Source organism: Schistocerca cancellata, chromosome 5 (genome assembly GCF_023864275.1).
Source record: "Schistocerca cancellata isolate TAMUIC-IGC-003103 chromosome 5, iqSchCanc2.1, whole genome shotgun sequence".
NCBI classification, from domain to species: Eukaryota; Metazoa; Arthropoda; class Insecta; order Orthoptera; family Acrididae; genus Schistocerca; species Schistocerca cancellata.
In genome coordinates this window covers 545,745,605-545,760,509 of record NC_064630.1, presented here as the reverse complement: position 1 = coordinate 545,760,509, position 14,905 = coordinate 545,745,605, and the positions used below count along the sequence as shown (strand labels likewise).

General features: G+C 43.3%; 1 protein-coding gene across 1 annotated transcript in view; it reads right to left on the bottom strand.

The window, feature by feature from the left end:
- LOC126188670 (uncharacterized) overlaps positions 1-14,905 on the bottom strand; it is a 202,231-nt gene that overhangs the window by 64,493 nt on the left and 122,833 nt on the right. Inside the window, exons 6-7 of the mRNA XM_049930275.1 lie at positions 9,972-10,189; positions 5,580-5,750 (exon numbers count right to left, since the gene is read on the bottom strand). Of these exons, the coding sequence (XP_049786232.1) occupies positions 5,580-5,750; positions 9,972-10,189 (389 nt within the window). The remainder of the gene's footprint in view (positions 1-5,579; positions 5,751-9,971; positions 10,190-14,905) is intronic.

Sequence of the window (14,905 nt, the reverse complement as noted above, 5' to 3'; positions counted from 1 at the left end):
AAAGCAGTGGTTTTCACACAGTTGCGCTCTTTCAAAGCAAGAATCAAATGCTGTACAAGGAGGTCTCTACAACGTGAAGACGTGACGGTACTCTCGACAGGTCCTCTGGATGTGATTTGTTCAAAGGAGAACGGAATGAGAATAAAGGTGCTTTTTAATCCATACTACACAGTCAATTACAGCGAGTGAAGTGACTCTTCGTGCACAACACGCTGTTTAACAGTACCCCACATCCGGCAGTTCTGCGTATTCACTACACCTTGTAGTGTATAATCTGCTTCGTAACTCCATACAATATTGCTCGGTCACATGTCATCAGCTTCAATTCCTGGTAGAAACAGAAGAACAAATTCAGAACGTTGTTGCAGATCATGAGGTTTTCTGCACCGTCTAGATTCTGTGCGGGTACCAGTGCAAAATAGCCCACAAACTTTCTGTAGTATTGACCATGGGATGGACAATACTCGTGACACTGCACGAGCACTACCGTTGCCCGGGTACGTACTGCATAGTCAGTTACAGCTACAGCAACCTCGTCAATAACTTCCGTTGGGATAGGACGCCTTTCTCTTCCAGGTACCCTACAAGCACAACCGAGTTCTCTAATTTCATCTTCTTTAAACCATTTAGTGACCTCAGGCCTCCCTTCAGACCTTTCCGTAGGCGACACGTTCTCAATGAAACACTGTAATTGCTGCCGTTCATGCAAAAGAGTATCACTACAAACGCACTGTCTCTCTTCTCGGTAGCCATACTGTTCACTTATATTACGGCATGTCAAATTATAGCGCGGATGTCATACCGTCATACAAATAGTGTACATCACCAGATTAGCACTAGGCAGTCAAAATTTAAATTAATTTTTTCGGTGTAAATCGCTTTAGCACATCCACAAAGCTTTGCTGTCATTCGATAATTACAGCCCACACTGACCTCCGTGAGTGCTACACCCAATACTACTATATCTACAGGGTGAACCAGCTGAGACAGGTCATCCCAGATATATCCAGGATGAACAAATATACCGAGGCGAGGTTTTGCCAAGTTACAGAGGACAATATGGCAATTTTCCCGACCGTTGCAAGTAATTTTTACTGTTTATAGTCGCCGAACTGGGACATTGACTTTGTTTTTTTCCCTAATGGAATTTTAAAGAAGCTTCTAATACAACTTCTAACGCATAACATGTATGCGACTTGACCAAGCAGTATCAAGTTAATATTGCCGCAAGCCACTGTTTCGACGGCAGGAAAAGATGTTCCATAAACATCTGTCCTGATACACCAAATGTAAACAATCACGTAACATCGGTATGGCTCTTATGTTTACCTGTGTGCCTGAAGCCCATCAGTCTACGGAGTGCTGCTGTAACAGTCAGATAACTGGCTCTTGAAGCTATTGAAACATTCACCATGTATACGGAGTCGAAAACGTGAATATCATTTATGGCTTATGTCGCCAAAATATTAAACCATCGGCGCGCGGTTGTATTCTGAAGAGTATCGAGGTCGTGCCAAGTACTCACTATCTGTCTTTGCAAACATTATAAAACAAGTCCTAGAAACTGGAGGTGTGGAGGATAAAATATGCAAGGAATAAGAAGAGCGACTGATGAAAGAAATGTAACTACATTTTAGCACAATGCGAATGTCACTAAGAGGCACCTCGGAAGTACTAGAGGGATCAACCAAACGAAAGTTCTGCGAACATTACATTCCATCACATTTCATCCTTAATAATTTTTTCATAATGTGGAGCCACAGTCATAATATATTTCTTTAAAGTCAGCACCGCCATTAGACTGTTTTTTATTTGCAGTGTTACATTTACACGATCACTGAGTGATAAAACAAAGCAGTAGGTTTTTACCAGTAATATTGACCTTAGACAATGTGTCTAATAGAGTAATTTAAATATCACAGTATGCCAAATTAGGCACTGTATAACATTAAAACACTTGATAATGGCACTTTGAAGCCGAAATCATGACCGTGTAAATGTAACACTGCAAATAAAAAACAGTCTAATGGCGCTACTGACTTTAAAGAAACATTTCATCCTCTTCACATTTCTCTGCATCTACAGCTTTATGGCAATGACTTCCAGAACTGGTTACAGATCTCTGAATGTTGTCTACGAAAAGTGCAAAGTGATGCGGCACATCCATGGAAAATTTCGTTTAAGGAAGAAGAATCGTTTACAAACCATGGGCAAGTCAATCTTCACAATATTTTCTAATCGTCATTTGAAACCGACGCTGATTGAAAGAAGTGGATAGCAACACTTAGTCTATGAACGTTTGGTGCGTATTTTTCCAGACCAGCATCATTGGTCCCTGTTTTATTGGCGGGTATCTAAATACACTCAAGTATTTCGAGTTCCTAAGATAGGCTGCTACCGCCGCTCCAGGGGTAAATCCCAGGGAACATAAGGCAGTCAGTGTTGTACTACACGACGGATGTCCCTCCCTTCCCGCACATGTAATAACAGACACTCTTAAGAGAACATTTGGAGGGAATTTGTACGGTCGTTCAGGCAAGTGTCAAAGGTCTGCATACGCACCAGTTTCAACACTGCTACGCTTTTATTTGTAGCGAAAATTAAAACAAGAAACACCAACGAGTCTAGAAGTCATGAAAAGCCTTATAACACTGGTCTGTGCTGCTGCTAACTCCAGATGAAATTCAACGTGCAGAATTGTTTCTCCAGAATCATTTTATAGCGTGTAGCAATGCTCAAGGTCAACATTTTGAGCACTTGATGACACCCATGATTATAACCATACGGACCATACCTCAGTTACAAGCTTGGTTACATTTAGTGTAATAGGTCAGACGTTTGTGGAACCACTTCTCCTGACGGAGGGTCAGCGAACTTTCATGCTGTTTACTTGACACTGTTTCATCAAGTTCCATAATTATGTCTTAGAAGTTGTCTTAGAAACGTCTTTCAAATGACGCAGAAAAAAGTGAACTGTCCCTTTAGGTAAATAACATAGTAGATGTCGTAATTCGACGACTATAAATGATAAAATTTACTTGCGAACATCAGGTTATACGCCATATTGTCCTCGATAACTTGGCGAAAACCGCACATCGATATATTTATTTATTCATGATATAATCGGTGTGTCCTGTCTTAACTGCCTCATCAAGTATACACAGTGTGTTTTAAAGTCTTGGCATCACACATCTAGAGGTGACTTATTAATTCTGGATATATTGGGGGTGTCCTGTCTTAACTGCCTCATCAAGTAAAAATCTTTGCATCACTCATCTAAAGGTGGCTTATCACGTCAAGAGACAAAATGTTCGTTCACGCATCCCCGCGACGTTAGGCGTCCTTTTGTATGGGATATGCCCCTGAGAGGCGGCAATGTAGGCAATGTATGGCACACTTACATCTCGAGTGTTGCCTATAATTCAGTCATCTGCTCCCTGTGAAAGGATGTATGCCAAGCAAAATTAAAGTTCCTGATTTGCTTCTAAAACACTGCTCTGCGGTTAGAGATACTCATTTTGTAGGTTTTCATCTTGAAAATCACTATACTAATTTGCTGGGATATGTTATATGCAGACCTTACTAGTTTGGTGAAATTTATTCGTCTCGTGGCCGGAAAATACTATAGGAAGCCGATCATCGTAGAGAATGATCAGCGAACTTTTAGGCTCTAACAAAAGTTGTCCCGCACCGTGAGCGTTTATTAGAGACAAGGGTACCGTCAGGAGCGACCCAAGGAAATGTGACAGGACCGCTATCATCTTCTACGTACATAAATGATCTGCGCGGATACCATGGCTGCGGTCACCCTTGACGCTGCATCACAGACAGGAGCGCCTGGATGGTGTACTCAACGACGAACTTGGGTGCACGAATGGCGAAACGTCATTTTTACAGATGAATCCAGGTTCTGTTTACAGCATCATGATGGTCGCATCCGTGTTTGGCGACATCGCGGTGAACGCACATTGGAAGCGTGTATTCGTCATCGCCATACTGGCATATCACCTGGCGTGATGGTATGGGGTGCCATTGGTTAGACGTCTCGGTCACCTCTTGTTCGCATTGACGGCACTTTGAACAGTGGACGTTACATTTTAGATGTCTTACGACCCGTGGCTCTACCCTTCATTCGATTCCTGCGAAACCCTACATTTCAGCAGGATAATGCACGACCGCATGTTGCAGGTCTTGTACGGGCCTTTCTGGATACAGAAAATGTTCGACTGTTGCCCTGGCCATCACATTCTCCAGATCTCTCACCAATTGAAAACATTTGGTCAATGGTGGCCGAGTTACTACTCTTGATGAACTGTGGTAACGTGTTGAAGCTGCATGGGCAGCTGTACCTGTATACGCGATCCAAGCTCTGTTTGACTCAAAGACCAGGTGTATCAAGGCCGTTATTACGGCCAGAGGTGGTTGTTCTGGGTACTGATTTCTCAGGATCTATGCACCCAAATTGCGTGAAAATGTAATCACATGTCAGTTCCAGTATAATATATTTGTCCAATTAATCCCCGTTTATCATCTGCATTTCTTCTTGGTGTAGCAATTTTAATGGCGAGTAGTGTACGTAGACATAACGTTGCAAAACAATATGAAACGTCGTGAGCATGTTAGGATTGTAGTGTCGTGGGTGAATGGTCGACTTCGGCTCATTGGGAGAATTTACGAAACTGCGGTTCATCTGTGAAGGAGACCGTGTACAGGACGATGGTGCAACGCATTGTTGAGTACTGTCGAAGTGTTTGGGATCCGTATGAAGTCGGATTAAAGGAAAACATCGAAATAGTTCAGTGGTGGGCTGCTAGATTGTGAACAGTATGTCAGAACATCACCAAGGTATTTTGGAGATGCTTCGGGAACTCAAATTGGAATCACTGGAGGGAAGAAGACGTTCTTCTCGAGGAGCACTATTGAGAAAATTTAGGGAACCGGCATTTGAGGCTAGTACGGATGCATATAGACAGTCATTTTTCCCTCGCTCAATTTGCGAGTGGAACAGGGAAGGAATTGGCTATTAGTCATTTTAGCAGTCGGGAAAGGGAATGGCTATTAGAGGTACTTCGTCACGCACTGTACGGCGTCTTGTGGCCTACGTATGTTAAGGTTGATATAATGTACCACCCCTAGACATTTGATGCAAAGTCTTTGAAACCCAATGTATATCTGTTTGTGTGTGTGTGTGTGTGTGTGTGTGTGTGTGTGTGTGTGTGTGTGTGTGTGTGTGTGTGCGCTTATATTTGAGTTTGTGTATATTAGAGTCTATGGGAGGGAGATGGAAGGAGGGGGGGGGGGGGGAGAGAGATAGCTAGATAGAGATAGATACATAGATAGATAGATAGATAGATAGATAGACAGAGAGAGAGAGAGAGAGAGAGAGATCGAGAGAGAAAGTATAGAACACCTCAAATAAAAGGAAAAGAAAAAAGATAAATACAACAGATAATTATGAGAACTATTGGCTTGCTGTCAGATTTTTCGTTGAACACGTGTACTTTAAGTTTAAGGCAAGTGATATGCCCCTTATCAAACCGAGAGAGCCGTGGAAGAAGCAGTCAAGCGGCAGCACTTACTTTGGCTGATGGCGGTGGCGGTGATGTCGTGGTCCATGAACTGTCCCCAGACGGCGAACATGACGGTGAAGCGCGGGTCGTCCTTGTACAGCGGCCGGTGCACGCTGAGGCTCACCTCGCGCGCAGAGGGCAGCTCGCTGCCGTCAGAGGCTCGGCGCGGAGAAGACACACCTGCAAAAGCAACAGCAAGCTTGCCTGGAGTGTGGCTTTTCATCTTCACCTTTATTAACACACACTTTTCTCCTTATTTTGATAAATTGTGTGATTGTGACTGCGGAGGACGCTAACAATCCAGGAAATCTTGAAACACGGGATTCATTCGAGTCTTACAAAGCATGTAATACAACTCAATCACTGTTTCAAGAAAATTTTTAATTTGAGGAACGTTTTAGTTTTCCAGGAAATTTTCTTTAAGAATATTGTTTCGAAGTGTTTCTTCAAGTAGATTTATTTCAAAAAGATGACAATAATCGGAGTTTAAGTACATTCCAGTGTCTGGTGACTGTCCGGCGTTACTCAAGGTTAGTGACTGTTTCCTGGCGACACAGAAGATAGGGGATGTATTGCTACAGTACCTCTGTTTATTCTGTGTTTTACTTTCGGCTTTCGAAATCACAATAGTACAAAAAGTATAGTGAATAAATGAGGACCGTACTGTAATATGTATTCACTAGTACTAATACGTGCATCATAGGAAGTGTCTAATACTTTTAAGCAAAACAGTCCTGTTCAATCGTAGCATTCGCTGCTGCCAGCATCGTTACACGCCGTCTTGCCTATTCGTCAGCAACCTTGAATTCTGGCCGTAGAGCAGACACAATGTAACATCCTGTGATTCAGTGTTACGAGGGTAATCCCAAAAGTAAGGTCTCCTATCTTTTTTTAAGTGCATAGACCTGTTTATTACTTAATGGTTTACACCAGTTTACAGCTTGAACATTTAGCTATTTTTCGACATAATCACCACTTCTGTCGATGCATTTTTGTAGACGCTGTGGCAGTTTTTGTATGCCCGTGTCGTACCATCTCGCCGCCATGCTTTTCAGAAAGTTATGAACCTCTTCTTTCACCTCGTCGTCGGAGCTGAATCGCTTTCCGGCCAAATGTTCTTTCAACCTCGGGAACTGGGTGCCAAGTCAGGACTATGGGGTGGGTGGGTGATTATATTCCACTGAAACTGTTGCAGGAGAGCAACGGTTTGCCGAGCGATGTGTGGGCGAGCGTTGTTATGAAGAATGTGTACGCCCTTGCTCAACATTCCTCTTCTCCGGTTTTGAATCGCCCGTTTGAGTTTTTTCAGAGTCTCACAGTACCTGTCAGCGTTAGTTGTGGTCCCAGCGATTCAGCTCCGACGACGAGGTGAAAGAAGAGGTTCTTACCTTTCTGAACAGCATGGCGGTGAGCTGGTACGACATGGGGGTACAAAAACTGCCACAGCGTCTACAAAAATGCATCGACAGAGATGGTGATAATGTCGAAAAATACGTAAATGTTCAAGCTGTAAACTGATGTAAACCATTGTAGAAATAAAATATTGTATGTACTCATAAAAAAATTGGAGACCTTACTTTTGGGATTACCCTCGTAAAAATTATGCCATAAACTAATCAAATAAAAAGTAGAAACAAGCAGGAAGTTTAAACCATAACAAAATGTTCCTTTTACAATGTGCAATGAATTAAAATTTACGACTTCCTGTTTGACTATTCAATGGAAGTCACAGTCAACAATTTCGTGTAGTAGGTTTGTTCTTCCTTTGTTGCACGTTATACATTATGGTAATGAGCAAGAAGACCTCCTCAGTTGAACAGTAATTACATTTTTTAATGGAGATCTTTCCACGTCCACCTAAGTTCTCCCACACGCTCAGCAAGTTCTCATACCTCCTTAAACACCTAGAAAACTTCCGGTTGTGGTACGTTTCCTTAAAGTCAGGTCCCAGCACTCCATTGTAATTCCCCTATTTGAGAATCCTCGATGCAAACATCTGTTTTCCTCCATTCCCAAATACTTCACATCCTCCCTAGTGTAATTTTAATTGCCTTCTCTCTCAGACTATGAAATCATCCTCGACATCAATTCTTCCAGTCCCACACCTTCCATCCACACACTTCCCTGTCTAACTGCAATCCTATCCGACCCCCAAAACCTGCGAGACGTTAGTTTTTCTGGTATATACACATTCTACATCTTTCCTATAGTACTCTCTGCAACCGACATCTCTACGCAATTCTCCCTCCTAGAACTACCAAGAGCCCCAACCATCATCTTGTCGTTACACAAAGAAGAAATTCTAACTTGCAGTAAATAACAACAATAAATAAAATTAAAAGAAAATACATGTAAACTGGAGAAGCTATTTGATCTAAGTTCCAAAATCACTTTTCTGAAAGATAGCGAAAAAATGTGTGGCAGGAAGAACTTAAGGAAATTATTTATTCTTTTCTTAACTGTTGACAGTTTCTTGCTATTTCGTCATTATTTGAAACGTAAAACTCTGAGCTGTTCCTTTTAATATTACTTGTGGAATCATCATCATATCATCATCATCATCATTTAAGACTGATTATGCCTTTCAGTATTCAGTCTGGAGCATAGTCCCCCTTAAAAAATTCGTCCATGATCCCCTATTCAGTGCTAACATTGGTGCCTCTTCTGACGTTAAACCTATTACTTCAAAATCATTCTTAACCGAATCCAGGTACCTTCTCCTTGGTCTACCCCGACTCCTCCTACCCTCTACTGCTGAACCCATGAGTCTGTTGGGTAACGTTGCTTCTCCCATGCGTTTAACATGACCCCACCATCTAATCCTGTTCGCCCTGACTGCTACATCTATAGAGTTCATTCCCAGTTTTTCTTTGATTTCCTCATCGTGGACACCCTCCTGCCATTGTTCCCATCTACTAGTACCTGCAATCATCCTAGCTACTTTCATATCCGTAACGTCAACCTTATTGATAAGGTACCCTGAATCCACCCAGCTTTCGCTCCCATACAACAAAGTTGGTCGAAAAATTGAACGGTGCACAGATAACTTAGTCTTGGTACTGTCTTCCTTCTTGCAGAAGAGAGTAGACCGTAGCTGAGCGGTCACTGCATTAGCTTTGCTACACCTCGCTTCCAGTTCTTTCACTATGTTGCCATCCTGTGAGAATATGCACCATAAGCACTTGAAACCGTACACCTGTTCTAACTTTGTTCATCCTATTTGGCACTCAATCCGTTTATATCTCTTTCCCACTGACATTACTTTCGTTTTGGATATTCTAATCTTCATACCATAGTCTTTACATTTCTGATCTAGCTCTGAAATATTACTTTGCAAACTTTCAATCGAATCTGCCATCACAACTAAGTCATCCGCATATGCGAGACTGCTTATTTTGTGTTCACATATCTTAATCTCACCAAGCCAGTCTATTGTTTTCAACATATGATCCATAGATAATATGAACAACAGTGGAGACAGGTTGCAGCCTTGTCTTACCCTGAAACTACTCTGAACCATGAACTCAATTTACCGTCAACTCTGACTGCTGCCTGACTGTCTATGTAAAGACCTTTAATTGCTTGCAAAAGTTTGCCTCCTATTCCATAATCTCGTAGAACAGACAATAACTTCCTCCTAGGAACCCGGTCATATGCCTTTTCTAGATCTATAAAGCATAGATACAGTTCCCTGTTCCACTCGTAACACTTCACCATTATTTGCCGTAAGCTAAAGATCTGGTCCTGACAACCTTTAAGAGGCCTAAACCCACACTGATTTTCATACAATTTGTCCTCAACTAATAGTCGCACTTTCCTTTCAACAATATCTAAGAAGATTTTACCCACTTGTGGAATAGTTAATAAGAATTTACAACAAAAAAATTACCAACTTATTCGATTACAGGCCCGCTTCTCGTCTATTTATTATACGTGACAGCTCCTGGGGTTGTCTCCTACTACAAACAATTACAGATTTAAATTCGCTCACTACAAGCAGCAAGGCATCGGCGACATCCCTTTTAGTTCCCATTGATGCTTCAATCTCCCTATATCCTAAAAACACCAAAATCTGCATCTTCAGTTTTAGTAATAAGCTACCCAACTGTGCTAGTGGCAATAAAACCAGCGACTTAACGATTACGTGACTACAATCAAACTCACTCAGCTTCCTGCAGTTATATTGATGCTTCAGCACTTGGAAATCATCTACTCTTCGAAAATGATTTTTTAAATTTTTTTGTGAGTATTGAAATTGATGTGCGGGAGCTGAACTTTAAGTTCTATAAGCATGAAGAAAACGGAAGAGGGGCAGAGCATGCCCTCTTGTTTGATCAGACAGGTCCCCCCCCTCTACAAACACGTTTAGAGACTTCAGCCGCCGGCTGGCCGCAGACGTACCGTCTCCGTAGTCCGGGGGCAGGATCCTGCGGAAGGGCCTGTAGGCGACGCCCCAGGACTGCGGGTGCTGCAGGTTGTTGCAGGTGCCGTCCAGGCTGCGGAACGGCGTCGCGACGCACGAGTAGCTGCCGGTGACGCCGTCGGCGCACGCCTCGGGCGGCAGGAAGTCGGCTGCCACGATGGGCCCGCGGGCCATCAGCGAGCCGGCCTTCACGCCCCTGGAACACGCGCCGCGGACCGCACCTCACCTTCTGCCACTGGGCTCACCAGTATACGCTCACCGTGTCCGTATTATTGTGCGTTGTTATTTGTTGCTGTTGCGCATAACTCCACAAGAACAGGACGCTTTTTTCTTTAGCGATGTTTCATGATGTTATTTTTTCGTGTTATTGTTTACTGTGCATCACAACTCTACGTCACAAACCGCCTAATATAAAGGGTGGTCCATTGATCGTGACCGGGCGAAATATCTCACGAAATAAGCGTCAAACGAAAAAAACTACAAAGAACGAAACTCGTCTAGCTTGAAGGGGGAAACCAGAAGGCGCTATGGTTGGCCCGCTAGATGGCGCTGCCATAGGTCAAACGGATATCAACTGCGTTTTTTTAATAGGAACCCTCATTTTTTTAACATATTCGTGTAGTACGTAAAGAAATATGAATGTTTTAGTTGGACTACTTTTTTCGCTTTGTGATATACGGCGCTGTAATAGTCACAAACGTATAAGTACGTGGTATGACATAACATTCCGCCAATGCGGACGCTATTTGCTTCGTGATACATTACCCGTGTTAAAATGGACCGTTTACCAATTGCGGAAAAGGTCGATATCATGTTGATGTATGGCTATTGTGATCAAAATGCCCATCGGGCGTGTGCTATGCATGCTGCTCGGTATCCTGGACGATATCATCCAAGTGTCCGGACCGTTCGCCGGGTAGTTACGTTATTTAAGAAAACAGGAAGTGTTGAACCACATGTGAAAGGTCAACCACGACCTGCAACAAATCATGATGCCCAAGTAGGTGTTTTAGCTGCTGTCGCGGCTAATCCGCACATCAGTACCAGACAAATTGCGCGAGAATCGGGAATCTCAAAAACGTCGGTGTTGAGAATACTACATCAACATCGATTGCACCCGTACCATATTTCTATGCACCAGGAATTGCATGGCGACGACTTTGAACGTCGTGTACAGTTCTGCCACTGGGCACAAGAGAAATTACGGGACGATGACAGATATTTGGCACGCGTTCTATTTAGCGATGAAGCGTCATTCACCAGAAGCGGTAATGTAAACCGGCATAATATGCACTATTGGGCAACGGAAAATTCACAATGGCTGCGACAAGTGGAACATCAGCTACCTTGGAGGGCTAATGTATGGTGCGGCATTATGGGAGGAAGGATAATTGGCCCCCATTTTATCGATGGCAATCTAAATGGTGCAATGTATGCTGATTTCCGACGTAATGTTCTACAGATGTTACTACAATATGTTTCACTGTATGACAGAATGGCGATGTACTTCCAACATGATGGATGTCCGCGTGCGGTTTAAGCGGTATTGAATAGCATATTTCACGACAGGTGGATTGGTCGTAGAACCACGATACCATGGCCCTCACGTTCACCGGAACTGACGGCCCCGGATTTCTTTCTGTGGGGAAAGCTGAAGGATATTTGCTATCGTGATCCACCGACAACGCCTGACAACATGCGTCAGCGCATTGTCAATGCATGTGCGAACATTACGGAAGGCGAACTACTCGCTGTTGAGAGGAATGTCGTAACACGTATTGCCAAATGCATTGAGGTTGACGGACATCATTTTGAGCATTTATTGCATTAATGTGGTTTTTTACAGGTTTTCACCTGTAACAGAATGCGTATTCAGAAATGATAAGTTCACAAAGGTACATGTATCACATTGGAACAACCGAAATAAAATGCTCAAACTTACCAACGTTCTGTATTTTAATTTAAAAAACCTACCTGTTACCAACTGTTCGTCTAAAATTGTGAGCCATATGTTTGTGACTATTACAGCGCCATCTATCACAAAGCGAGAAAAGTGGTCCAACTAAAATATTCATATTTCTTTACGTACTACACGAATATGTAATAAAAATGGGGGTTCCTATATAAAAAAAACGCAGTTGACATCCGTTTGACCTATGGCAGCGCCATCTAGAGGGGCAACCATAGCGCCATCTGGTTTCCCCCTTCAAGCTAGACAAGTTTCGCTCTTTGTAGTTTTTTCGTTTGACGCTTATTTCGTGAGATATTTCGCCCGGTCACGATCAATGGACCACACTGTATACGATATACAGTGCTGTGTTTTTCTGATTACAAGCACGCATGTCCAAAGGAACATGCACTGTGGCGACTACAGCCGTTATGAAATACATGAAACGAATCCGCAATTGCTACTGAGGACAACCATCGGCTGTAGAATGGAATGACGACAATGGATGTCCAAAGGAACTTTGCATTGTAATCAGAATAATATCGTATTTATCTGCCGAAACCGAGAAAGCGACCTCGCAGTACAACGTCTGACCTGTACGGGAATATACACAATGGATGTACGAGCACAGGTCGTAGACGCATGGTTGGCGACTTGTGGAAGTCTGGGTCTGGTCGTGCACTGTTAGCCAAATGGTAAGGCGACCGATCGCGATAAGCGGGAAATCCGGGTTCGGGTCCCGGTCCGGCACTGTAGTCATTTCATTCCACACCTGATGGTTGTCCTCATTCGCAATTGCGAATTCATTTCACGTCTGATATATCCCAGTTCTTGACATAAGTTGTGCTTGAACATCCCAAAATTTTGAATACAAGGTATATCATAATTAATGTCGTAAACCCATGTTCGGCTACTTGGAGTCCATTTGCAGCCATCCTTGGACATCATGTTCACAAACAATAGTGCGGCAAGTCACCGACCCACAATTGTTCGCGATTGGTTTGAAGAACATACTGAACAGTACGAGCGAATTATTTGTCCGCCCAGTTTGCTCACATGAATGCTATCGAACATTTATGGGACGTATTCGAGAGATCAGTTCGTGCAGAAAAGCCTGCACCGACAACACTTTTGGAATATGGACGGTTACCGAGGCAGCGTGACTCAATATTTCTGCAGGAGACCTCTACAGACCTGTTGAGTCAATGGCACGTCTAGTTGCTGCATTTCGCAGAACAGAAGCAGGTCCGACACGATATTAAGAGGTATTCAATACATTTTGTCATCTAGGATCAAATGGGTCAAGTGGCTCTGAGCACTATGGGACTTGACGTCTGAGGTCATCAGTCCCCTAGAGCTTAGAACTACTTAAACTTAACTAACCTAAGGACATCACGCACATCCATACGCGAGACTGAAGCGCCTGGAACCGCTCGGTCACATCGGCCGGCTGTCATCTAGGTGTAGAGTGGAACTGACAGTACAGTACGCACTCAGAGCGCCATTCGTGTCAGTTGGTTGTGGAGCATCAGTTGAGTTGTACGAGTATCGATAGTAACTTGGAACATTACAGTAACGAGGAGTGTGCTGACATGCATTTCATGTATGGCAGGGGTAATGGTAATGAACAGGAGTGTGCACGGTTGTACCAATAAGCATACCCTACCGGAGGCATCCAAAGAGTCGAATGTTTACAAGGGTGCATCAACGCCACCGAAAAATTGGGAACCTTTCACATGCTATGGTAGTGGGTAGGCCTGAACTAACTACACCTATGCTTGAATATATGGTGCTGAAAATAGTGGAACACTCACAGTAATATCGACAAAAGAATTAACTCACAAATTTGTGGAATGAGTCACAGTAGTGTTTGGAAAATAATGCATCAAATCGTTCAAATGGCTCTGAGCACTGTGGGACTTAACATCTGAGGTCATCAGTTCCCGTAGAACTACTTAAACCTAACTAACCTAAGGACATCACACACATCCGTGCCCGAGGCAGTATTCGAACGTTCGACCGCAGCGGTCGAGCTGTTCCAGACTGAAGCGCCTAGAACTGCTCGGCCACACCGGCCGGCAAAATAATGCATCACAATGCACTTTTCTCTACCAAATACAACAAGTTCAGTGTCTTAGAGAGGCGGACTTCGGTCCTACACTATTGCCGACGCAACAGCAAGCTGTAGACATCCTTACCTCTGACAATGAAGCAAGGTTGACTTGTGATGGTGTGTCCAATTATCAAAGTACTCACACTTGGAGTCATCTAGGCTCCAATATACATGCTGTGCATGAGTCTCTACATCAGAGACATTTCTTATTGAATGTGTAGTTCGAGCTACTTGGCGATCATCTTATTGGGCCTTACATGTTATCAAAAAAACTCAATGGACGAAATTAGCTTTCGGTTTGTGCGTTATCATCTTGCGAGGCAGATGAGGTTTTACGTGCCTGATGTAGGACTAGCACATTTTGTTGCTATGGTGAGACGACTCCTTCGCGCCGATATGTGCAAATATGGAATGGTCGAGGAGGACTTGTAGTTTGGTCTCCAAGATCACGTGATTTGAACCACATGGATTTCTGTGTTTGGGGCCACGTTAAGGTGTAGTGTACGCTACTCCTCTTAACAAAGTTGAAAAATTTGAGCAGAGACCTGTCAACGTTTGTCAACGATTTCGAAATGATCAAGGCATGTTTGAAAGGATTGGAAACTCATCGTGTCAGCGGGTACAGGCCTGCATCCGGGTACACTTTGAACACCTTCTTTGACTGTTGTCGTATTCATCCAACGAATTCAATGTCTTAGACAGGCGGACTTCGTTCCTAGACTATTGTTTTGTCAGTAGACGCAACAGAAAACTGTAGGCATCCTTACGTCTGACAATGAAGCGATGCTCACTTGTGATTGTGTGTTCAGTTATCAAATTACTCACACTTGGAGTATCTGTAATAGCTTTTC